Raw genomic sequence first — 26805 nt, forward strand, 5'->3', positions numbered from 1 at the left:
GTAGGCAGAGGCAGAAGACATGATTTTAAATATATGCTATCATGAGAGAAGTGTTTTATCATAAGAGAAGTATTTTCTCTGAGTAACAAACACCGTTTCTTTCCGTGTGTGGGGAGGGAAGAGGCTTTGTGGTTAAGGCTTCAAATTTTCACTGCTGGCACTTCCTTTGATGTGTTACTTTTTGCACTTGTAGTTTTTACCCTCGAGGGTGTGACTGTGCTTTCTTTCGTTGGGTGGCTTCTCTGGAATCCTGATGTTCTTCTGGCAAGCCAGGTCTGTGTCCAGAGGTGGCCAGGACAGCTGCGAGAACATGTCCCAGCTAAGCCCGGAGATCACAGTGCCAGGACCTGGCAAGGCCTGGGGACACCCAGTTCTCTGGCGGGGACAACTTGCTCCTGGGTCACGTGCTCCTAGTGGTCAGCACAGTCCTTGGCTTGCCTTCTCCTGGGCTCCACCTCTGAGGCTGGAGAGGGGCCTAGATGTGCTAGCAATGTCTGGAGGGGAGAGAGGGGCAAGCAGGGGGGTAGTGGGCGTGTGGCTTCCTTTCACTAGGCAGAATGCCACACTTGTCTCTGCATATGTATGTGTCTTACATGGGAGGAGAGACACGTGGGAAGGGACAGTGCCAGTTACAGGCTCCGCTGTGGGATGCAGCCTAAGGACCCCTGGAAGTGGGGTGAGGGTGGGCACTGAGACTCAGGTCCTTAGCTCAGGGAACATGGCAAGGAATTAAAACTACATTTTATTCTGGTTGGAGTTTGGAGATGAAGGTGGGGGAGTGGAGATGGACCCAGGTTCATTAGTGCCAGATCACTCAGAGTCTCAGAAGCTACGTTAAGTGCCATTCTGTGGGGCAGTGGGGACCCCAGCAGGGTTTTCGGCTAGATAGAGGTGTGGTGAGCCTTGGCTTAGAAAGATGACTCTGGATGCAGGGTACAAAATGGACTGAAGCGAGCAAGCAGGGAGGCTGGGGGGCTGCTAGAGAGACAGAGGGTGGTGGCCTAAGCAAACATGTGGCTCTAGGCCACAGGCTGTCCCAGGGGAGGTTTAAGAGTTGCAAAGAACTTGGAAGAAAGGATGACCCAAATCCTGAAGTACACGCACAAGCAGACAGTGTCCACACTAAAGAGGTGTGTGGCCTGTGGCCAAGCCGCGCAATGGGCCCCCATCGCTGCAGAGCCCTCTGCAGTCAACAAGGGGTGCACTCCTTCCAGCCAGAAGAGCAGAAAAGGTGAAGAAGGTAGAAACTTGCCTTTCAAAATAAGTCTGTTTACACAACTCCATAATGCAAGACAGCAGCCTAGGGATCACAGAGTCAAATGAGAACAGACACATCAAACTCTAGAGAGGGATGACCCTGGGGAGGGGTCAAGTGCAACCTTTACTTTTTTTCTTTTATTCACATAATTGTCTCACTTGTTTATGACAAACGTGTACTTATATACTGCTTCTTTAATTTTTTATATATTAAAAAAATGTCAAAGATATATAAAGTCAAATCAAAGAAATATAGACTAAAGTATTCACTTTCTGGATGGGTATACTCCCAGTGACAGACAGTAAATGACTCCACACTCACCGATCCCTTCTCCATCACTCTGTTGAGCATGACAACGCCCCTGCTCTTCTGCTCCCACACCATCTCCCAGAAGTGACCACACGTATTAGGCAAAGGGCCCTGCAAGCAAACAATGTACAAAACGTGTGACATTGTAAGCATAAACATGCTGGAGTGTGAGACCCCAGTCCTCACCAGCTCACAGGGGTAGCCGAGGCCGGGACAGGGACCTGCCTAGTGGTCGGTCACCCCAATTCTATTTTCTACCACAAGGTGAAAGGTCATTTCCATATTTCAGTTCAGGGCTGACCAACTAAGGGCAGAAAACACTGAATCTGCTTTCTGGTTTGGACTGGCCAGCTGAGGGGCTCACCAAGATCCATCCTTAGGACAGGCGGACTATGGGGCACAACTACTGGGTGCAAGCAGGAGGTAGTGTGGGAGAATGACCAACAGTGATGCTTCCGGTGGTTTGAGTCCCAAGTCCAATTACATGCCATCTGTGTGACCTTGGGCAAATCACTTCACCTCTCCATGCCTCAGTTTCCCGATCTGTATCACTGGACTGATAATTGTACCTGCTCATAAGGTTGTGAGAATTAACTGTGATTAGATAAAGAACTGAGCACAATACCTGGCACCCAATAAGCATCCAATAAAATGTTAGCTATCACTATGATCCCTGTTAATAATGGGGAACCAACCAGAGGCAGCCTCCCTCCTTGGACCAAGAAACAGATAAGATACAGACACACATAAAGTGAGTTGGGGCCCCAGTGAAATGGTGTCACCGAGGCACAGTGGATTGTAGGCAGAGCGGTAGCCCTGTCTCCCTTCAGCTCACCTGGCAATGTGCACAGATCTTTACTGGATTCAGGGTATAAGTGCTGAGTCTCTCAATGTTTAGTACTGCTGGAAGGGACATCACCTACTGCCTTCACATCTGAGCTCATCACCTCTCTGGCCAGCACCCCTTCTTCTAGAATGGTTTCCAGTCTTAAATATTTTCATCTAAACATTCCTTTCTTCAACACTTTCCCCTTGAAGTCTTGCAACACTTTCCTTGACCAGCTAGCCCTTACTGCCCGCTCACTTTCTTCTCTGAACACATCTTGGACTTATTGCCTGAACCAGACAGGTCAGCACTCTTAAGTAGCCACTGTAGGTATGCAGACAACAGTGGATTACATGTGTAACCCTTTCTTGCAACTGACATGACAACTCTGTGAAGGCAGGAATCAGGTGGTCACCTGGCTAGCCACTTGGGCCTGTCATCCTCTGGGGGCTGAGCCACTCCTTCATCTTTGCACAGGATCCATCAGCGGGCCTTGCACAGCTGTGACATTACTCTTCTCTCCTAGCCTGTCCCCTTCCCTACCCTCAATATCATCCCAGTTTAGAATAAGCCTGAAGGGTTACAAATCACAGAAAATCTGAAAGGATACATACCAACCTTTGCCACTTCAGGGGGAAGGTGAAGGAGGGCAGCTTTAACATCATTCTCCACACTTTCACACTTCTAACTTTTTAAAAAATGAGAATGTATACATGTATCTTTTGTATAATGAACAACATTTAAAATACAGGAAGTGTTTTCTTGTTTTTGTGACTTGGAAAATGTTTCCCAGTGACATTAGAAACTTGGTGTTAACTTGGGGTCAGAGGGCTTCGGCCTGCTTTGTAAATCCCAGGTTAAAGGGAGACTATGTAAGCAGCTAGATACATCCGTCATACCATTTTACAAAACAGACAGAACTTCAGATGTTCCAAGTAATTGCTAGGGCATAGGGGTAAGGGGGAAAGGGTGGGAGAAGTTTCCAGGCTAATATACATCCATCTGTTGGAAACCCTGGTGGTGTAGTGGTTAAGTGTTACGGCTGCTAACCAAAAGGTCAGCTGTTTGAATCCACCACGCGCTCTTTGGAAACTCTATGGGCCAGTGCTGCTCTGTCCTATAGGGTCGCTATGAGTGGGAATCGACTTGACAGCACGAGTTTGGTTTTTTGGTTTTTTATCTTTGCTCCGAGCTTCCTGACCACACACCAAAGTTAAATGGCTGAAGCCAGGAAGTACGAAACTTGACTTCTTCCAAAAAGAAGTTCTAAGAAGCCACTTTTGCCTCTACCATTTCCTGTCAGCTTGCCCCCATCAGGGATCTCCAGCTCCATTCCCACCTCTCTCTCCCTGTCCCCACCCTCTCCAACCACCTCAGAGGTGCTTGGAGGACAAGGAGCTGAGGGTTTGGTAAAGGCCCGCTCTGTATTCATATACCGAGAACTTACTCAGTGGACCCCCAGGACTGAACACAGTTTAGCTAACATTCCAGGTACTGACTGGAGGCACCTGGGCTGATGCTGGTTATGGAGGGGAGGGAAGGACAGGACAGAGGCAGTGAAGAAGGGCCACAGCAGATTAACCCTGAGCTAGCTCCCCACCCCAAGTCAGCCTTTGTTTACAGTAGTTTCTGGCTTCCCCATAATTTTAATATGCAAATATTAAACTGAATTATATGTTCAAAATCACCCTCTAACTCAAAAGACATATATAAGATTAATAAACTGGTATAATGAGGAGATAAAAATTATTAAAAAAGAGAAACTTAGACTGTTTAGACCAACTTGTAGATAACAGATTAAACTTGAGAAAATGAATTCAATAGATACTTTACCCTCTTCACAGATACTCATGGTCTTTGGGTCTCATGCCATTGAGTGTTTTACAAGAGGGCCAATTACTGAACTATGTTTATGATCTCTTTCCCGTATCTTTTAAAGCCAATAAGAATTTTAAGCAATTTTTCTAAGATCACACTTGTTCATGTAATCTAATGATGCCTTTTCTGGGCCAAAGGACAAGGACCATGCTAAGAATGAAATGCAGGCCTCCTGAATGGCAACCTGGACAAAGACGTCTTGTCTCTGCCAACCTGTCAGCTTCACCGTCAGATGCCTGTGGTGCTGAGGCGAGTACTGATGGCATCGACAGGGGAGAGGCAGCTCAAGCATCTCTGCCAAGAGACCACGGGCAAGTCAGGCATTTTCAGGCTGTTTCTAAGCTCTGATTCCCTGCAATGTCATACTTCCCAGATTAGTGTTACAAACAAACTGAATCTCTCAAGGAACATTTTTTGTTGCTTCTTGGTTTGTTTAAAACCCAACATTCTGAAAGATGTGGCACACAATTTAAGCTGAACGGAGTAAGGCAAACACCATTTTAAAAATCAGGACAATCCATTTACCTGGGTAAGAATGTAACTCCTCTGGGCTTCTTCCATCTTTATCAAACTAGCATTGATATAGTCATTATCTTCTTGATGTAGTTTAATCCGACTATGGTCGACTGAAAGGCAAACCAGAACTCAGAGGTTAATCCTAGAGGATCAAAGAGTTTACGAGCAGGCAGTGTACCTCCCAGGGAGGGTGAAAAAGGTACACCTGTCATTAGGGTGTTCCCACTGGCTGAGGCCTTACTGTATTGAGATTGGCTATCAATATGGTGATAACTGGTATAGTCACAAGATCAAATATTATAGATGAGATAAAACAGTCAAGTTTTTCTTAAGTGTTTGAGATCTAACACTAAATAGTAACAGGAGTAAGCTACATAAAAAACAAGAATTACCTCCTACTTGGGAAATGAGCTCTTAGGTCAAATCTTCAGGTGATATCTGTTAGCGTCCCCAAAATCCTGGGGGGGGAGGGGCCGGGAGGATCAAAGGTTCCATTTTCTGATGCCTAATATATACTTTTATAGAATAAAAAATACACTGGCTTCAATTTTTAAAGAGGAATAAAATTCAAAAAAGTTTCATCTGGTCCTCACGGCCCTAGGTGGTACACTGGGTTTATCACACCTCAGCCTAACCAACAGCCAATGTTGAAGGATGAAACGACCTAGGTATACAGCAGTGGGGAAAGTCACACCTTAAATTCCTTTCTACACGTTTCTTTAAAAGTTCAAATATAATGAACTTCTTGTTGCTGCGTGCTGTTGAGTTGATTCCAACTCATAATGACCTTATATGACAGAATAGAACTGCCTATAGGGTTTCCTAGGCTGTAATCTTTATAGGAGCAGATCGCTGGTCTTTCTTCCTCGGAGTGACTGGTAGGTTCGAACTGCTGACTTTTTTGGCTAGTAGCCAAGTGCTTAACCACTATGGCACCAGGGCTCCTTAGCAATTCTAAATCTTTCAAATTCAGAACCTGTCATGACTTTTTTTTTTCTTCTTAATTTTATTGTGCTTTAGGTGAAAGTTTACAGCTCAAGTTAATTTCTCATTCAAAAATTTATACACATATTGTTTTGTGCCACTGGCTACAAGACTTTTTAATAAAGAGAATTTAACTGGAAAAAATAAACTCCAAACCCCGAACACTGAAAGTATATTAAATGTAACTTTTAGAATAGTTCTAGAAATAAACACTCATTTGGAAGTTCTGCCAAGGTTATTATTAAACAAGCACAGCCACTTTTTTTTCCTGTTGCCATTACTTTGCCACAAAGTGGTCCCTGAGGGCCATGCCCCTTTTCCTATTGGTGCAATTATCAAGAATAGGTGGGCACTTGTCTTTCTGGCACAGCATAAGGAGTGATGAACCCAGGCGACCACCAGAGGTATCTTCTCCTCCAGTTCCATGGGAAAGAAGTTAACAGGAACAGCAGTTGGGGGTTTTCTGTTCTAAAGATGGATCCTAAGGAGAGATGTTTTTAAAACTAGTGGCTGTTTGGAATAATGTTTCTCATTGTGGAGGGTTAATACAAATTGCAATACTCAGGTAATACTGAAATGTATCACGGAGATAAAAGATCTCAGACTGCGTGGTTGGCGTTGGTGGGTTATGTGAGTGTGTTCAGATGCACTGGGTGACTCGGCAAATGACTCGTTCTCTGAACATTAGTTTTACACTTGCCAAATGGAAGGTTCCAGGGTTGTCGGAAGATTAAGTGAGGTGATGCATGTAAAATGCCTAGCTCAGCGCCTGGTAGAAGTCAAGTGTCTGATCACTGGGCTGCTGTTATCACCACCATCATCACAATGAGGCTGGCACCAGGGCCTCTTTTACCTCAAGTCATCCTCCCCGTTTTCCCCGTACTTCCTCTACTGGAGAGTGGGTGGAAGGAAGAAAAGAATGCGGGGGAGTGAGACTGGGGAGTGAAAAAGCTTGGGAATTACTTCCCTGGAAGAATATTTAACATGCTGTTTTTTCTCTGCAAAACTGGTTCATAAAACCATTTAGATGAGTACCGACCAAAACTGTTCAGGAGTATTAAAGACAAACACATTCCCTAATTCAGAGCAAGTTCAGCAAAAGCTGGAGACCCAGGGGGCTCTACTGGTGCTACGGGAGATATGGACGTGAATGTTCCTTCAAGATCAGATCTGCTGGCCACAGGGTTTCTGGGTAGGACTTCATAGCAGAATCACCTGAGCAGCATTAAAAAAAAAAAAAAAAATGACTGTGAGGGGCCACTGCCTAGACTTGCTGAATCAGAGTACCAGGTGTAAAAAGCACTTCAGATGTTCCTGGCGTGGCCTTCGGTGAACAGCCTTTACACGAACAGCCAACCTTGACTGACCACTTGCTATGTATGAAAGGAGCCCTGGTGGTGCAGTGGTTAAGTGCCCAGCTGCTAATCAAAAGTTCAGCAGTTCAAACCCACCAACCGCTCCCCAAGGGAAAGATGTGGCAGTCTGCTTCTGTAAAGATTACAGCCTTGGAAACCCTCTGCTCTGTTGAATAGGGTTGCTGAGTCAGAACTGACTTGACAGCAATGGGTTTGGTTTTGCTATGTATGAGCAAGGAACTGGGGAAAGAGGCATAGATTATTATTTTATTTCACCTTCACACAATCCTATGAGGTGAGTGTGATTCCTGTCTTGCTGAAGATCAGAAAAGAGAATAATTTGCCCAAAGCCGCACAGCTAAAAGTGGTGGATCTGAGATTCAAACCCAGGCAGAAGAGTATGGCAGCAGTCCAAGAGGCACACTGCTCTGGACCAATTCTAGGTCCACTTTAACTCCACCCCGGGAACCTGGGCTCTGCACGATTCCGGGCGGATGCACTGCCAACTCTGCTGCAGGGAGCGTGAAGGCCACCACCTGGGAGGCACGCAGTCAGTGCCTGCTGGAGAGATGACTGAGCGAATCTTCTACGTCTCAGCAGAGAACACTGCCACGAGAGATTTGGCAGCTCCAACCCGTTTCTGACTGGCAACGTCTAAAACTCCTGGTGGCTTAGCAGTTAAGAGTTCGGCTGCTAACAAAAAGGTCAGCAGTTCGAATCCACCAGGCACTCCTTGGAAACCCTGTGGGGCAATTCTACTCTTTCCTATAGTGTCGCTGAGTTGGAATCAACTTGATGGCAAAGGATTTGGTTTGGTTTTTAAAACTCCTGGAGGGTGGAGTCAAAAAGGCCTCTGTGCCTAGAGGAGATGGCAAAGCTCATGTTCTTCACTCAGGAACATGCCCATATCCTTACTCAACCTACACTGTAACACGGTTAGTTATTTACTTTCTAGGTATCAGCAGACTGGGAGCTGATCACTCAGAAGGCAGAGGAGGCTGCCAAAGACCGGCAGGCAACTGGACAGGCAGAGCTGTCTTGTGTTTTTAGGAGGTAATGAACAGCTCTCACCCCTTAATGTTCTCGTAGGGCATCAAGTTTATTACGATGCTTGGGTTCTAATAACACGGGTGCTGAGTCATTGAGAAAAGGTTATATTATGCTTGCTGTACTCTGCTTCAGCTGGTAGGAAAATGATTCATCACAAAAATAGTCAAAGCTAAAAAAGGTGCTTTGAACTTAGCTGAATTTTCCAGAAACGGAAACCTTACTCTTACACTGGTGGAAAAGGAACCATTACTATAAGTCTCTAATGCCTTTATTATAGGAAACCATCAAGTCATAAACCTTCACTGATATCGATTTATTAACAAACCCCGGGGTTAAGGAAGGCTTTGGCTGAAAAGGTCCTGCTGCTGAGGACGTGCCCGCCAGCGATGGACACAGTGAGACCCGTAACAGCGATGTGAATACTTACAGGGACTGACATCTCTGTACCTGTTTCGGTTTTTGTTTTTAGGAAGTTTGGCCACTTTACACGGAAAGTCACTGGCTTCGTGTCGGATATCCTGCAAAAAAAAAGGATACAGAGTTTTGTTTTGAAAACTCCGGCATCAGAAATTCATCCAAACGTTACCTGAGCACCAGCTATGTGCCAAGTACTGAGCAGACCCAGCGCAGAAACGGGTTTCAAAGATAACCAGTGGTGTGGGAAATGTCCAAGGGCACAGGAAGAAAACAGAAGGGAACCACCACCACGACTGAGTTGCGGCATGGGGCTTGGAGCCGGAAAGATATGCAAGAGGGCAGAGAGATGGAAAGGGAGGAAAAGGCATCTCACTCAGGAAAACCCAGCACAGGCAAGGGCAGAGGGGCTGCCATTCCATCTTATGTAAGGAAAGGTGAATGGGCCAAGGTGGGAGGGGTGGTCCAGGAACACAGGTGGGTGGTCCAGATCATGAAGAGCCTTGAAGGTCAGGCCTGGGAGCGCCAACTGTAATCTTTTGTAAAGCAACAGTTATTAAGAGCAGATCAAATGCCCTTTTATACCATCAAATGCTCCCGCTGCTTTTCTGGGAGATGGTACGCACATTCCGCGACTCCAAACTGTCAGAAAGAGGAAGAGCCTGGCTAACAAAAAAATCGCCCATGCCTACTGGGAGAGATGGTGGACTAAGCAAACGTGGCTAACTTGACTCTGTACCAAAACACCATGGGAATTAAACAATCTACTTTTAATTTATAGTTTATTACAGGCAGTCACCACGTTACAAATGAGATCCATTCCTAAGTCTGTCTTTAGGTCAGGTCAGAACAGGTACATGTGGTTCTTATTTACCATCAGTTAGTCAAATGTCTGTCTTAGTATACAGTACATATTTTACCTTTCTGTGCATATAAAACACTTTAAAAACACTTCCAACCCACACAGTGTTTCCACGAGCGTCACAAAGTAGTATGTGCGTTCCTTATTATGAACCATTGCATTTAACTCAAATTTTTAATATAATAGGTTTTATAGGGGTCCATTCTTAAGAACGAGTTGTTTGTAAGTCCGATGTTCATAACTGGGGACTGCCTGTGTTATTAAAAGACAACTCACAGTGGGAGAATAGGAGAGAAGACAACAGTAACAGAATTCTGGAAGTTGGAGATCAGGCCAATTGGTAGTTGGGAGATCAGAGGATGCTCAATTACAAGTGAGCAGGGGGGAAAGCTGAGAACCAACCCAATTTCCACCTCCAGGGTCCTCCAGGACTGGAGGCATCAGGCCCCTCTGGAAAGCGGGGGGGGGGGGGGGGTGTCACTGCAGGGGATGGAGGTCCGACGGTTTGAGAAGAACCAGACCCCTCCCCCAATCCATGCTGCTAGGTGACTGCCACCTGACACTTATCCAGAAATCTGTAGGCGTATTTTCTAGAAAATGTTAAATTGCACTGGAGGCAGATTAGCACAATGGTTAAGTGTGAGTGCCACATCAATAATGGGGTTAAGTGAGACCTGTGCCCTCTGTTCCGTTAGCTACACACACTGCTGGTGGCCAGACCTCTGCCCTCCAGGCAGAAGAGAAGAGCGCTCTCTAGGTCACCTGACAGAACAAGAGGAAAGACCAAAGATACCATCACCAGGGTGTGCAACTCACAATCCACTTAAAGCCGGTAGCTAGCTCAGTGCTGACAAGCTCCTCACCCAGCTCAGAGCTCTCAACTTGCCTTGTAAACCCCCAGTCTTCATCGTGCATGGACAACCACTGATTATAAAATGTCAGAGGAAAGTCTCAAATATAAAAGAGATTAAAAAACAAAGCAAAAGAAGAAAAAATGCCCCTTAAAAGAAATAAGCCGGAGAGAGAAGAAAGCCTTTAAAACAACAACGTATTATGAATATATTCAGCAAGATAAGACATTGTATCCAAGAATCAAGAACAGGATGTTATATAAAAAAAAAAAGTTTCTCTTGGAGCTTAAAAACTTGATAGCAGAAATGACAAGCTCAACTGAAGAGTCAGAAGATGAAGAAGAAATCTTCCAGCAAGTCAAGTCCCCTTCTCCACGAAAAAGTAAGAGAAAGTTAGCAAAACAAAACAAAAAATAGAAGGGAAGAAAACGCAAAAAAAATAATGCCAGAATATCTCCCAGCTTTGAAGGACAGGGCTCATCAGGTATTCACCACAATGAGGAACGCAAACGTATACTAAGACACATCAGTGGTTGCCTGGGGTGGCAATGGGGATGGAATTGACCGGGACCAGGAGCACAAGTGAACTTTTTGGGGTGACAGAATTGTTCTGTATCTTAATTGTGTTGGTGGTTACACGGGTGTAGATACTGGTTAAAACTCATTGAATTGAATGCTTAAATATAAATTAAACCTCAAAGGTGGTTAAAAAATTTATTGAAATACATACCTAAGATCTGTTCATTTCATATGTGTGCACATACCTTAGTTTAAAAATCTTTTAAGATAGGACATTTCGGAGGCTTCTACTCAACACTGAATAGTTAAAGAATCATTCAAAGTACACCTCTGCATTTTGGGGATGGGATCACCCTACAGTAGAATTTTTACAAGGGGAAAAGTAAATATACCAACATGTAACAAATAGATTCTCTACCTACCTCTCCTTTTCCTAAACTATGATTTAACTGGGCTAGAAACATTTACACTTGCTTAATAAAGTTTAAACAAAACATCTACTAAGCTGGAGATCTTACAGGAGGCAAGGAAGTGAGCATGGCGGAGACCAACACTACCGGACTCACTTCTAAAGCTACAGCTCTTGATTTCCCACCCTCCCCCACTCATTTAATAAAACAGATGATCTCACAATGAATACAAAACTCTGGTAACACAGAACAAATCGGCCCCGAGTGAATGAATTCTAAAATTTATTCAGGAAAGCTCATTATCCATTACTCAATGACCTCCCAAATCCAATCAGGCAAAAAGTCAAACTAGACTGAAAAGCTGATTTATTTCCAATTTGAGATTTCTATTTTTCTTGAAAATATGGAGGCATAAAAGCCAGTCCAGCTGCAGAAACATTTTCGTGTTTACACAAGCACACCGTTAAGTTAAACACAGCAATCGTGGTTTAAATACGCTTTTCTCTTCCATCTCTTAACTGGGTGAATGTCTCCTATCGGCTCCACGGTGAAGTGTGTTGCTCACTTTAAAGCTACCCCACCAGAGGCGGCAGAGCCAGCATCCGTCAGCAGTACGAATCCGCCTGGCACGTACTCCCCTCTGTCCCCTCCTAGCCACAGCCCAGACCCAGAGTAGGCACTTGTAATGGATTGAATTGTGTCCCCCCAAAATATGTATCAACTTGGCTAGGCCATGATTCCTAGTGTTGTGTGGTTGTCCTCCACTTTGTGATTTGCTGTAATTTTCCTATGTGTTGTCAATCCTAATCTCTGCCTGTGGTTAACGGGAAAAGATTAAACCAAAAACCAAACACGTTGCCGTCAAGTTGATTCCAACTCAAAGTGACCCTATAAGGACAATGCAGAACTGCCCCACAGGGTTTCCAAGGAGCAGGCTGGTGGATTTGAACTGCCGACTCTTTGGTTAGCAGCCGAGCTCTTAACCACGTTAAAGAGGATTAGGGTAGGATGCAACACCCTTACTCAGGTCACAGAACTGATCCGATGTAAGGGGAGTTTTCGTGGGGTGTGGCCTGCACCACTTTTTACCTTACAAGAGATAAAAAGAGAGAGAGCAGAAAGGTAGGGAACTCATGCCACCAAGAAAGACGCCTGGGGAGTGAAGCGTGTCCTTTGGACTAAAAGCTCCTAGACCCAGGGTAAGATTGATGACAAGGGCCTTCCCCTGGAGCCAACAGAGAGAGAGAAAGCCTTCCCCTAGAGCTGGTGCCCTGAATTTGGACTTCGAGCCTCCTGGACTGTAAGCGAATAAATTTCTCTTTGTTAAAGCCATCCACTTGTGGTATTTGTTAAGCAGCACTACACAACTAAGATAGCACTCAACATAGTTTTGTTGCCTGAATTAATGAATGGTTCTAGAGGTCCCCCAAAGCTCTGAGAGTCCTTACTGCTATACTACATGATTCATCTTACAGGACAGGGATGTTCCTGAAAGGGTACATGCTAAAGTAAATGTCTGATCAAATCCTATATCCTCAATTACTTCTTAAAAGATGTAAGTTATTAATTATTATTATTTGTTTTATACTCAGGTCACACAGCCTCCTGATATCACCAAAATAGTTAATGCAACATGATTCAAAGCAGAAAGCATTTTTTTAATATAATTTTTACTGTGCTTTAAGTGAACGTTTACCAATCAAGTCAGTCTCTCACACAAAAACCCATACGCACCTTGCTACACACTCCCAATTACTCTCCCCCTAATGAGACAGCTCGCTCTCTCCCTCCACTTTGTCTTTTCGTGCCCATTTCGCCAGCTTCTAACCCCCTCCACCCTCTCATGTCCCCTCCAGGCAGGAGATGACAACATAGTCTCAAGTGTCCACCTGATCCAAGAAGCTCACTCCTCACCAGCATCCCTCTGCAACCCATTGTCCAGTCCAATCCATGTCTGAAGAGTTGGCTTCGGGAATGGTTCCTGTCCTGGGGCAAGAGAAGGTCTGGGGCCAGAAAGCATTATTTTTGAATGGTTCTGGCAGTGGCCTCTATTGTACAGGTCCAAAGAAAGAAAACACTCCAGTGGTCCCTTTCACCCACTAGAACTGTGGTGAACTATAGGGGCCCTTAGCATCGATCACATCTAAGCCTCTCCACCCCCTCGCCATTTTTTACAAATGGTTGCCTCGTTTGACTGCCGGAGCGGTTGGTTACCTAATATTTGATGGAAGCTACGGACTCTCAGAAATGGACAGCGCTAGACTGAAGGCAAATGCAGAAGTACGTGACGGCGATAATTTAAAATGCAGTAAGTGAGCATGCAGGGTATCTACTTCCCGGAACACTTGCGCCTGTCACTGACTGGGAAGATATGTACAGAAAGGGGGGGTGGGGAAAGGCAGCGGCTAGACTAAAATTTTGGGAACCAAATCTTCAAAGCAATGTGTGCTGAACAGATTTCGTTAATCATAAATCTCATTATAAACAACATAAAATTTCTCAGTAACGAGGTATACCCCGAGAAATATACAAGTCATCAAAGTCAGGGGGTAAGTGTCTTTGAAGTCAAAAGCGATGCTGTATCTTTTACATATGGAAGTTAATGGGACAATATAGTTTCCTACAAAAATCTCAGGACAACATTTCTACTATATTTATGCATACATTCACATAGCCAATATGCAAGAAATCATATACTCAACATTGTTAACTTTTAAGATAAACTACAATGCTCAGTTAATAAAGAAAAAGCTTAAACCAATAACCAATACTAGCTAACCAGCAACTGAGCTTGTTTCGGTTTAGATTTTTAAAATGCCTGCCCATTAGGATCTTTTGTGGTAGCTGGAAGAGAGGCAGAGGAAGGGAGGGAGGAAGGAACGAAGCTGGTCAGCAGCGACCAGCACAGCAGGATATACAGGAACCATCCCTGGCAGAGCTCCAGGGAGTACTGGGTCATCTCATACTCCGGTCTGGGGCAAGGTTAAAAGATAATGGAGTCACAAATCACAAAGAGAACAATTACGTGCATTTGGAAAACTACATGGAAAAAAGAGAATCAAAAACGGCTTTACAAACTCCCCACGAATCAGGGGACCAGGGTGAGAAGGGGAGGTCTAGGACCTCCTTCACCAAGCTGGCTAGGAGGACTTCCTGTGGAGACAGAAGGCCTGATTTCATGCTTTGATGCACACCCTCTGCTCTAAATACCCAGCGATGGTCAACTGAATATAGAGAAAGCCACAGAGGCACAGCCAGGCTCAAAACCAACAAGGGAGGATGAAAATGAAACAAAGTGACCTGCAAAGCAAAATACCAACGCCACTGAAGGTAACAAATTCTAAAAAAGATAACCAACAAATCAACCAGAAAATAAGTCTGTTCCATGTGAAATTTATTTCCTAGCCGGGCAGGGACTTTAAAGATAAATATATTTAAGATCAGGGGTACACGAAGGAGTCATGCATAAGGAGGAAGCTATTGTGAGTAACAATAATCTTTAAGATCGGGGTACAGGACGAAGTCATGCATAAGAAAGAAGCTATCGTGAACAACAACAGGGAAGCATGGAACCAGAACAAGCAGATGGAAAAGAACAAATGAGAAATCTTAGAAATGAAAATGATAATCACTGAAATTTAAAAAGCCTCCATAGTCAAGATAAACTCTAGACTGAACATAGTCAAAGAATTTGTAAATGCAAAGCTAGTACATAGGAATGCAGCCAGGATGCAGTGTGGAGAAACATGAATGAAAGAGGTGTGCACTCAGAGACATGGAGGACAGAGACAGGCCCAGCACTCACCCACGAGAACATCAGTACCCTGCGCTCAGAGACACTGAGGACAGAGACAGGCCCAACACTCACCCATGAGGAAATCAGCACCCTGTGCTCAGACATGGAAGACAGAGACAGGCCCAGCACTCACTTACAAGGAAATCAGTACCCTGCGCTCAGACACGGAGGACAGAGACAGGCCCAGCACTCACCCACGAGGAAAATCAGTACCCTGCGTTCAGAGACATGGGGGGCAGAGACAGGCCCAGCACTCACCCACGAGAACATCAGTACCCTGCGCTCAGAGACATGGAGAACACAGACAGGCCCAGCACTCACCCACGAGGACATCAGTACCCTGCGCTCAGAGACATGGAGAACACAGACAGGCCCAGCACTCACCCACGAGGACATCAGTACCCTGCGCTCAGAGACATGGAGGACAGAGACAGGCCTAGCACTCGCCCACAAGGAGATCAGTACCCTGCGCTCAGACGTGGAGGACAGAGACAGGCCCGATACTCACCCACGAGGACATCAGTACCCTGCACTCAGAGACATGGAGGACAGAGAAAGGCCCAGCACCTGCCCACAAGGAAATCAATACCCTGTGCTCAGACATGGAGGACAGAGACAGGCCCAGCACTCGCCCACAAGGAGATCAGTACCCTGCGCTCAGACATGGAAGACAGAGACAGGCCCGATACTCACCCACGAGGACATCAGTACCCTGTGCTTAGAGTCACGGAGGACAGAGAAAGGCCCAGCACTCGCCCACAAGGAAATCAGTACCCTGCACTCGGACACGGAGGACAGAGACAGGCCCAGCAGTCACCCACGAGGACATCAGTACCCTGCGCTCAGAGACATGGAGAACACAGACAGGCCCAGCACTCACCCACGAGGACATCAGTACCCTGCGCTCAGAGACATGGAGAACACAGACAGGCCCAGCACTCACCCACGAGGACATCAGTACCCTGCGCTCAGAGACATGGAGGACAGAGACAGGCCTAGCACTCGCCCACAAGGAGATCAGTACCCTGCGCTCAGACGTGGAGGACAGAGACAGGCCCGATACTCACCCACGAGGACATCAGTACCCTGCACTCAGAGACATGGAGGACAGAGAAAGGCCCAGCACTCGCCCACAAGGAAATCAGTACTCTGCGCTCAGACACGGAGGACAGAGACAGGCCCAGCACTTGCCCACAAGGAAATCAATACCCTGTGCTCAGACATGGAGGACAGAGACAGGCCCAGCACTCGCCCACAAGGAGATCAGTACCCTGCGCTCAGACATGGAAGACAGAGACAGGCCCGATACTCACCCACGAGGACATCAGTACCCTGCGCTTAGAGTCACGGAGGACAGAGAAAGGCCCAGCACTCGCCCACAAGGAAATCAGTACCCTGCACTCGGACACGGAGGACAGAGACAGGCCCAGCAGTCACCCACGAGGAAAATCAGTACCCTGCGCTCAGAGACATGGAGGACAGAAACAGGTCCAGCATTCGCCCACGAGGACATCAGTACCAAGACACACTAGTGTAAGGATGAAGGCAGAGGATATTGGGGATAGATAACCTCCAGAGTAAATGATCTTCTGGAAGCCTAACAGAGCTTTAACATTGTCCTTTACTTAATTTTTAAGAACTCTATGGTTCACAGCCATTTAAAACACCCAATCCAAACCGATGGCTGTTGAGTCGATTCCGACTAATAGCAACTCTATACGACAGAGTAGAACTGCCCCACAGAGTTTCCAAGGCTGTAAATCTTTACTGAAGCCAACTGCCAGGTCTTTCTCCTGCAGAAAAGCTGGTGGGTTCGAATCGCTGACCTTTGGGTTAGCAGCTGGGTGCTTAACCACTGTACCACTAGGGCTCCTGTCATTTAAAACAAGAAACCTTTAAAAATATCAAAAAGGGACTGCTCTCATTGAAGGCGACCCTAAATCATTTATAAGAACAAAGCCACATCATGTATTTGTGGTTCGTACTGCAGCCATTTTCGATACTCGAAGGTCTTATGCAGGTCTTGAACTGAGAATTATTTTGCAGCTGCAACATGACTCATTTGAAAATGATCAGCTTGCGGACACCCATGGCTATGGTGTTCTACTTCTGAAAAGCTTTAATGCAGATAAAATGAATTTGGGCCTTAAAGGGGAATCTGGAAGAGGGTGGTACCAGCATTCTCAGATCGTCACAGCAAGCCACCGGAGCCTTTGCTGATATCATTTCTGTACAAAATTAGAATAAAATCATTAACGCACAGCTATAAAATTGCTTTTTCAAGCGTCACTGACTTTAAACCTCATTTTTTACTGTTCTTAATAGTATCTGTTTGAAAAAAAATCACTTATGTTTTCTGCTAAACGTCATGAATTTCACCTTGGACAGAAATCAATAGGGAGAAAATGAATCAGACTTACAGTAACTGATGTCAATAAAACATATTGGAACCAGTATCTTTTTAAATGCTGAGAACTGCAAAACTGTTCCTGTAAAAGAACAGTCTAAAAAATTAAGTCTACTTTCACTTCTGTTTTGTTTACCTTCTGCTTTCCATAAGGACGGCTGAAGAATTTCAGGGCCTGGGGTGTTGGCAGTTTGACGGAGGACAGTCGCAGGGCTGACTAAGGACACAAGTAACTGGCGGCCATCTGAAAGTAGAAGGTTTACACCTTCCCTTACAGGGAAGCAGACTACCAACCGCCAGCCGCCTCCCTCTGGGGCTAACTTCCCAACACTTCTCGGTCCCAGGCCAGGAGGCATCACAGGAAACTACAGGGTATTCCTGCTCGGAAATAACCAGGAACCAGACTTATAAAGCTGGTATTGCTGATGATGCCATTGTGCGCCATTTAGGAATGTGAATGGGAGGAAGACAGAGTAACAAAATGAAACCAGCTTTGGTTAAGAATTGTTTTTAATATTCCCAGACCAGGAGAGCAGCGTGAGATGCCGTCAGCAGAACTACGGCGAAAGTATAGAGTATACTGCTATTATCAACCACATGCATCTCGTTAGTACAGGCAGCCCTTGACTTAAGGCCGTACTTAGAACCGGTCTGTTTTTTTTTTAAACATCTTATCGCTAATAATATGGGCTACACACAATGTCGCGGCAAGTAATTTGCTGATGTTATCGTTCTCAGATGTTCATTCACAGATGAAAACTAAAATAAAAAACAAAAAACCAAGGTATTCTGACCTTGGACGGAGTTGTCCGGACAGAACCCTGTGGTAAGTCGGGGACTACCTGTACTTTCTACATGTAGTGTACTTTTCTACACACCATTTAGAGGATCCGTGGTGAAGAAGTAACTAAGTGTGAGACAGGACCAATGCCTAAAGGCATTTAGAGTGATAGTTCTGCAGAGAGGCCACAAAAATAGAACAACTTGGAGAGGAAGCAGGTAACCAAGCTCTTCTGTATGGCTTTCCAAAGAACTCTGTGTGTGTGAAGCAAGGTTTAGACTTAATTCATGAGCTCCTTCAATTCATCCAGATGTTTACTGAACACCTACTATGTGGTAGGCACTAAGGATATCAAGACGAACAAGAGGGACAAACTCCATGCAGCTTGGTTCCAGTGGAGAGGACAGATAAACACATGCAAGGCCCTGAATGAGGCCCTGTCAAGAGTCATCTTTACAAACATAACCAGGACTAGTCATCAAGGTTATAGAGAGGATTTATCATGAAAGAGAATAGATGAGACCACTGGGCTACCACCCACCCCTCCATCTCCCAATTCCACACCAGGGATGTGATCACTCTCTTAAAGGCAGAACGCATGGTTTGAAGAAGGCCCTGACTTCATCTGCGCCTGGAGTTTTCTTTAGGCTCCTTCCTGTTGGTTAAATTCGGGGCTCTGAAGCTGAAACGTGCCCAAGAACAACAGCACTAGGCTGCGCACATAAAATCACATGCATTGCACTTTATGGGTAATTTAAGGATAACTTGGTCTACACACAAATTTCTCATCGTTTTTTAGATCCCAAATCAATGAGTAAAGGAGCACCGGTGGCAGAACATTTAAGCGCTCAGCTACTAACTGAATGGTTGGTGGTTCAAACTCACCCAGCGGCTCCATAGGAGAAAGACCTGGAGATTTGCTCCTGTAAAGATTAACAGCCTAGAAAACCCTATGGGGCAGTTCTACTCTGTCATATGGGGTTGCCATGAGTCAAAAACTGACTCGACAGCACCTAACAACAACTATCCATGAAAGATGCAACTCTATGAACACAAAGCTAATTTAGGATGCTGCTTAAAAATCAGCATTGATCTTAACTTCAGGACTTCCAGAGAAAAATTTGTGACATTTTGGTGGAAGAAAAGTTTACTGAATAACAACAACAGAAATTACCAGTTTACTGAGTGCTTACTATTACCATGCCAAGGCATGATATGTCCTATCGCGAGGTTACAAGAGACAGAAACCCATTGTAGTCCATACGCCTGTAGTTTTCTACACATTTTCCTCACTACGAAGTCATGCAATACCCAGGGTTATAAAATTCCTACTCAAGAAACTGTCCAAATGCAAGCACGTGAAAGTAAAGGGGCTAACTTTAGAGCTACTCTAATTTGGTTATTTTTAAGTAATTTACTTATAAATGCTGTTTTTTTAAAATCATTAAGAAACCTCTAGCCAGGGAGCTTCCAGCAACTGGTAGGTTTCAGAAGTTACAAGGCTGCAGTGCACATTATGCCAGACAGGATACATTTGGGGATGTATTCTGAAGAACAGAATCTCACACAAAAATTAAACTCCAAGAATATTATATTCCTTTTTTTTTTTTAGCCTATTATATTAATTAGAATGGCTGCTATCATGTCTAAGAAATAACACACACAGATGGGTTTAAACATGGCTTTTCTAAAATAATCAGCTTCCTCACACCATAGATTTTTTTAAAAAATAAACTTACTTCATGAGGTGTAACATCTATGGAAAAGTACTCAAATCACAAGTGTACAGCTTGATGAATCTGTGCAAATAACACAACGGTACGAGCACCAACACCTGGATCAAGAATTAGAATATTCTGGCATTCCACTTATGCCTCCTCCAATCACTACTGCCCTCTTACCAAAGGGAACCACTCTCCTGACTTCTAATACAATAGATTAGTTTTGCCTGTATTTGAACTTTACGTAAATGGGTCCATAAAGCACATTCTCTTTTGTGACCGGCTTCATGTCCTAAAAACGACGTTCAAGAAATTCACCAGAGAAATCCGTCCCTCTTCTTTGCTATTTAGTATTCCACTGTATGTTACAATTTATATATCCTGTCTACTATACATGAACATCTGAGTTGTTTCCGCTGACAATTATGAACAGAGCTGCTACAAATATTCTAACATGTCTTTTGGCCCACATCTTACACGTTTCATACTTAGAAATGAACTAGTAAAGGAGCTGCGTATTGTTTGGCTTTAGCGAATAGTACTGCCAAACAAGTTTCTAAAGTGGTTATGTCAACGTACACTCTCACCAGCAGGGAGAAGCGTTCCAGCTGTCCTCCATCCTTGCCAACACTTGGTGTTCTACTTGGTGGATATGCAGAGGTGTCTCACTGTGATTCTGGTTTGTATTTCCCTGATGATTAATGGTAGTATCTTCACCAGTTTAGCAGATAGTTTGGAGATCCTCTTTTGTACAGTGCCTGCTCAAGTTGTTCATCTACTTTTTCCTATTTGGCTGTCTTTTTCTTAATGATATGCAGGTGTTCCTTATGTATTCTAGGCACAAGTTCTCTGGTGGATGTACATATTGCAGATATCTTTGCGGCTTGCTTTTTCACCCTCTGTGTCAGCTGGCTTTTGCTGTGTATCAAACGACCCCCAAACTTTGTGGCTTACAACTACTAACAACAACCTATTGTATAGGTTGGCCATTGGGCTGGTCTTAACTAGGATGGCTTGTCTCTGTTCTATGTGATGTTGGCTGAGCTCACATACGCACATGGGGTTAGCTGTGGTCCAGTGGGCGCACTCACATATCTCATGTGTGGCTAGTTGTCAACAGGGGTGATGACAGTAACCAGGCCATGTGTTGCTCATCACCCAACAGTTTAGCCTGGGCTTGTTCACATGGTGGTGATGTAGAATTCCCAAAAGCAGCAAGAGAGGGCAAGCCCCAATGTGCAAGTACTTTTTAAGGCCTCTGCTAGTGTCACGTTTGCTAATATCCTATTGGTCAAAGCAAGTCACATGGCCAAGCACAAATACAAAAGTGACAAAAGAGATGCCACCTCCTAATGGGAGTCACACTCAGGAATATGTCGACAGGGATGGAAGGAATTTGTGGCTATTTCTGCAAACAAATCTACCACACTCTCTTAAGGTGTCTTGATAAACAAAAGTTAATTTAAACGTAGTTCAATTTATCAATCATTTCCTTTATAGTTAGGTGTTTTTTGTTTTTGTTTTGGTATCTGGTTTAAGAATCATTTGCCTACCCCAACTTCATAAATTCATTCTCCTACACTATCTTCTGAAAGCTCATCTAAAGAAGAAAAATGTTTTCAGAACATTTTAATTTATATGTTGATTATTATGCCCCAAAATGTTCCAATGAAGATATGCAGACAACAATATAAGCCATGTCTGTCCATTCCAGCAGCGGTTCATGTGCACAGTATGTACAGCTTTAATGCCAAAGCGCCACTTGGCTAGAAGGCACTCAATGTCTGCTTGACTTTGCACATGTAGTGGTTTGTCTTTCTGCCCTTTTCTAATTCATATAAGCTCTTTACATATATTCAAGCCATCAGCTCCTTGTTTGTGCTGGAAACCACTTTTCCAATTTATTTGTCTGCACGTTTAAAAAATGTGCTGTATGGGAAGTTCAACGTAAGTGCGGGCAAGTCCTTGCCAACTGCTGAGAGAGCAGTAACACTGGAGCTGCTGCTGTTGCTTGAAGATTGAGTGGTTTGGGTTTTTCAATTCTTCCTACAGTGAATACGTATTACTTGTGTAGTTAAAAATTTTTAAAGTTGTTCTAAATTGTTACGCATTCACACCTATTCACCTTTTCCTCTATGGTTTCCCTTATTGCTTCTAAAGTTAAGAAGTTGTCTTCCTCGGTATGGGTAATATCACTTTTTTAAATTTAACTGTAATCTATATGGACTTTATTTTCCTCCTACGATTTTCAACTATGCCCATTATATTGCCTTTAAGTTACATACTATGCTAAGAATGGGAATTTTTTCTGGTTCAGTCAGTCTAACAGTTCCACTTTGCCCCTATTACACTCAGCGTAATCTTGGTGTTTCTTTACTGCAGAAGCTTTAAAACACATCTTCCTCTCTCTCCCTGAACTCAAACAGTAACAAAATGCAGCTGCCATCTGGTAACTTTGACTTCAGAATGAGCAAAAACACTGTTTTTCAGAGATAGATGAACCATTACAATTCAGGAGAGTTGTTCTTTAAGACGATGATGCAGGCGAGACTCATTCTTTGCAACTATTTAGCAAATTAAAGATCAGGAGAAACACAGCAGATTAAAATACAGGGAATTTTAAAGGTATTTCTGTAGTTAAAATGAATACTGTTACTTTGTTCTCCTGCAAGGAAAGATTGCATAGGAGGGCTCTAGTCCAAATTTCTTTCTTTGTTTTTATCTGGTTTGGATGAGTTGTGTTAAACTTCTAGTGAAATACAGGAAAAAAAATTAAAAACATTGAATTGTTTCTGTTCACCATGCTCGTAAGAAGGTCTGTTTAAAAAAAAAAGTTCTCCACGACAGTTATCTGACTTGTAACTCAGGTGAAGCACCTTTTATTTTATCAAGTTTATTTAATGGCAAAGCAACACTCAGAGTAACTACTTCAAATAATAGCAAGCTAAACTATCTCAACATTTTACTACCTGCCCAACATATTTAGTAAAATAGGATTTTTAAAAGGGTTCTCCTTCCCCCCTCCAGTCATAAACGTTGGGCAACAGCTGCGTAATCTTTAGGCCGTCCGCCTTCCCAGAGCTGAATACATAAAAAATAAATATTCTAATACAGTGGAAACGGGCAGTAAACCTTTGCTGGTAACATATGATCAATTTTTAGAAGCTTCTAAAGGCTGACAGATGCCAAACCCTTCCTTAAAAGGGTTTACTCAATACCTTGATTCCACAACTAAAACTATATAGCGACCAAAATCCATATACATATTGCTAGGCACAGATTCAAGGTCACTGTTATTACATAAATAACTCAGGCTTTACCGATAGCTCGCAGAAGTAATACCCTTTAAAGATATTACAATTAGCTACACAGTTTTCCTCCCTGGCAGGAAAATAGAGCCCTAGGACCAAACACTTTGCAAAGATAAGAATAAATTAAAAACTTTAGAGCCACTAAAATCTAGTCACATTTTCATGCAACAGGATATATAAACTTAAAAAAAAAAAATCACTATTAGAATGTTTTCCTACCATGTCAAAAGATTACACAAACAGTAAAAAATTCACTAAAATGTGTTCATTTAAGAACCCCCTGCCCCTCTATTGCCATCATGTTGATGGCTAACTCAGAGACCCTATAGGATAGAGAACTGCCCCATAGGGTTTCCAAGGCTTAAATCTTTATGGAAGCAGACCGCCAAATCTTTCTCCCGGGGAGCACCTGGTGGGTTCGAATCACTGACCTTTTGGTTAGCAGCCAAGCGCTTAACCAGGGCTTCACATTTCAGGACAGGATGGTTAAAAAGCCAGAACTGTAAAACACTTTTAAAGGTAATTGGTTTTACCACTTAGGTATAGTCTTTAAAGCTAACTCTTACATAAGATAACAAAGTCAAGTTTTGAGGACCACCTTCAGGATCAAGACCACACTACATAACTGTATTTGCAAGCCAATCTTTGTTCTTGCATTTCAAGTTGTGCCAAGTGTTAATGAGCTGGTAGCTAAGTTCCAGTCCCTGCCCTCAGTGAGTTCCCACTTAGTGGGGGAAGACCAGCTGTGGTCACAATCAAATACCGTTGAATAGAAAGTACTGATGAAAGGGGAAGTCTGTTCTACAAGAAGAAGAGAAAGACATCAAGGTTAGCCAGTAAAAATGAGAGTAGTAACTTCAGGAGAAACTGTGGAGCAGCCACATCTAGTGGAGAGGGAAGAGAGAGAGGGAGAGGTCTTTCAGGTCCTGCTGACCTGTTGCCTGTCCCTGCAAAGTTTGGTTGACATCAATGTGAGGAAATAAGTCATACAGCTATGTCCAAGTTTTTCCCACCAGTCTGTTCTGACGCCGTTGTCTGAAAGGAAACCTTAGCCGGGAAGGCCAGGGGCTAGGCTGGAGAAGGGATGGCCACCAACCACTGGAGCAATCTCAGGAGCTGCTGCTGTGTCACTCTCTCAAGCCCTTGCCACCACACCAATGGCCAGAAAGAAGAGAGTGGCCCACAACCACACTACAGAAGCCTGTGACTGAAGGCTGTGTGCCCAGACTCCCAAGGGTGCACGGGGCACACGGATAATTCTTAAACTTGCCTCTATTCAACACAGTTAGAGGGGCTTTCCAAAAGAGGTAATAGTGAGCCTCTTTGTCTCAAAGGACACTCACCAGATCTGGCTTGCTCATACCACAGGCCAATTCCTGCAGACAGCAGGCGCTCAGTCAGGACTTACTGAATGAGTGTCTAAACAGGTCAAAAAGAACCAAGGGGAAAGCTGTGGGTTTGGAATGAAGAAAACAGGTACAGCATGAGAATGACAATGGAAAACAAAAAAATGACTGTATAAGCAAATATCAACGACCAAACCAACTTTGAGAACTCGGTCTGCTCTCTCTTTGACCCCTTCAAAAGAAGGCTCCCGGTTCATTTTCCAGTAATGAGTAATTTCCTGCTGTGATAACTGGGAATGGTGGGTGTGAGAGCAATGCTTCTAGGAAGAATGCATCTCTTCCCCTCTACTTCTGCCGGCAGCACCATTTTCTCATGCAGTACATTCCTGGAGAAGGCTACACTCCATGTGAGACGGAATTTAAAAAAAAAAAAAAAATTATTTTATTTTTATTTTTCACACCCTCCCTAAAAAATGAGGGAAAGGACAAGTCAATGGCTGGGCTATGAGGAAGGTTTTTACTTGGAGCTCTTGACACAAGGCTGAGGAGAGGCTCCCACTGGCAGGAGGACCCAATCAAGATGCAGCAGAGTTCTCTGTGGTAAACAATACTTAGGCAGAAAAGTGCTAGCACTATCTTGCTAGCCCCTCGTGCCTAGCGGTCTGCCATGCTGCTCAGCTCCTTGGAAGCTGCGCTCTGAGTGCACATCCAGGCTGTTGGGCACCTCAGCCCAGACCTGAATTATATCATCTTTTTTCCTTGATAGCTGCCCTTCCTCTGAGTCCAAAGCCAAAGTGGTTCTGGCTGCTCTGGTCCCTGAAACATTCAGTTTTTTTTTAAAAAGAGTTCTCTGTTATGATGCTGGGATTTTCTTTAGAATAATTCAGAGCTGGGAGGGGGTAATGGGCGGAGTGTACAGATGAAAGACTGACCATGAGTTTATACTTGTGGAAATTGGGTGAGGGATACACAAGGGTTCATTGTGCCATTTTCTCTACTATTGTAGGTCTGAAAGTTTTCATTATTGAGAGTCTTAAAAAAGACTCCACTCAAAAAAAGCTAAGTTTTAAAAATTTCTCTGAATCCATCCACAAAAATTAACAGAACAAGGAGAGCAAAACTAACACAGACAGCAACTAAGACAAAGTCAGGAACAAGGTATCCTCTTGAGTCCAAAAGTACAGCAAGTGGGGACAAACCCCCAGCAGCTTGGTAAGACCCATGTGGTATCAGCACCTGTGGGAGGAAGTGGAAAAAAGAACGTAACAGCTGACTGATGGCTCTGCGACCAGCAGAACCCTGTATCACTATTAGGTACTCGCTGGGAGGTGTGACCGGCCAATGTGTGTGGGCAGCCAAAGAGGGCAGATGCTGCAGACTCCCACTCACAGCTGAGCACCAGCACCTGCCCCCTAAGGTGCTGGGGCAGTCTAGGTCCTATAAACTCTGAGAACTAAGCAATTAAAATACCCTTCTAGGACAAAGCCCTGTGCTGAAGAGAACAGACTGACCAAGATATGAACAAAAGGGGCAAAGGAATGAGAAAGTTGAGATAAAAGTCTGGGTGGAGGGAAGAATAGGACTTAGAAAGTCCGAGGCCATTTTTAAAATCACTTCACAAAGACAACTGAAGAGGGAGCTTGAGAGCCTTGAGTTAGGAAATCTATTCTGACCTGCCTCTTCCTTCCTAGAAGAACAGGGCAGCTTTGTTCACTTAAAAATGAGCAGCATAAAAGTAGCTGAGTTCCATACAACATTATTCTAAAAAAGAGAATAAGGGACAAAACAATATCCCTATAGAAAACAAAAGCAAGTTAGGAAGATGCCCTTACAACAGATGAAAATTATTAAGAAAATGACAGAAGCTACAGAATAATATAAATCAAGATAGAAAATCAAAGTAACAAGGTGACTGTAAAAAAGGTAAGATTTAAAAAGAGAGGTGACAAATCAGGAAAGAATTAAAAGAAAAAAAATCTTTTCAGAAATGAAGACTAAATAAGCAGGAACATGAAAGCCAAAAACCGGCAGCCAGTCCCCCGGTTAAGAATGAGATCCATTCCTGTACCTTTTAGTCCAATCGCTAGGTAAGTCAGGACAGGTGCGTACAGTTCTTACCTAGCCTGACTTTAGTGCAAGAGGAGAGCGAAGCCTTTTCAATGATTCAAAAGCTGCATGAGCGGCAAGTGAAGGCGACCGGGATGAAGAATT

At 44.0% G+C, this 26805-nt stretch overlaps 1 protein-coding gene across 4 annotated transcripts in view; it reads right to left on the minus strand.

Moving 5' to 3' along the window:
- PTPN1 (protein tyrosine phosphatase non-receptor type 1) overlaps positions 1 to 26805 on the minus strand; it is a 78342-nt gene that overhangs the window by 17172 nt on the left and 34365 nt on the right. For 2 of the 4 annotated variants that reach the window (XM_049870082.1, XM_049870081.1), the window contains exons 2-4: positions 8624 to 8694; positions 4797 to 4897; positions 1580 to 1678 (exon numbers count right to left, since the gene is read on the minus strand). In XM_049870082.1, coding sequence (XP_049726039.1) covers positions 1580 to 1678; positions 4797 to 4832 — 135 coding nt within the window. In that variant the 5' untranslated portion in view covers positions 4833 to 4897; positions 8624 to 8694. Of the gene's footprint in view, positions 1 to 1579; positions 1679 to 4796; positions 4898 to 8603; positions 8695 to 26805 lie in introns of all 4 variants that reach the window. The other 2 variants (XM_049870079.1, XM_049870080.1) reach the window with 1 other exon arrangement.

Source organism: Elephas maximus, chromosome 25, assembly GCF_024166365.1.
Source record: "Elephas maximus indicus isolate mEleMax1 chromosome 25, mEleMax1 primary haplotype, whole genome shotgun sequence".
Lineage (NCBI taxonomy): Eukaryota > Metazoa > Chordata > Mammalia > Proboscidea > Elephantidae > Elephas > Elephas maximus.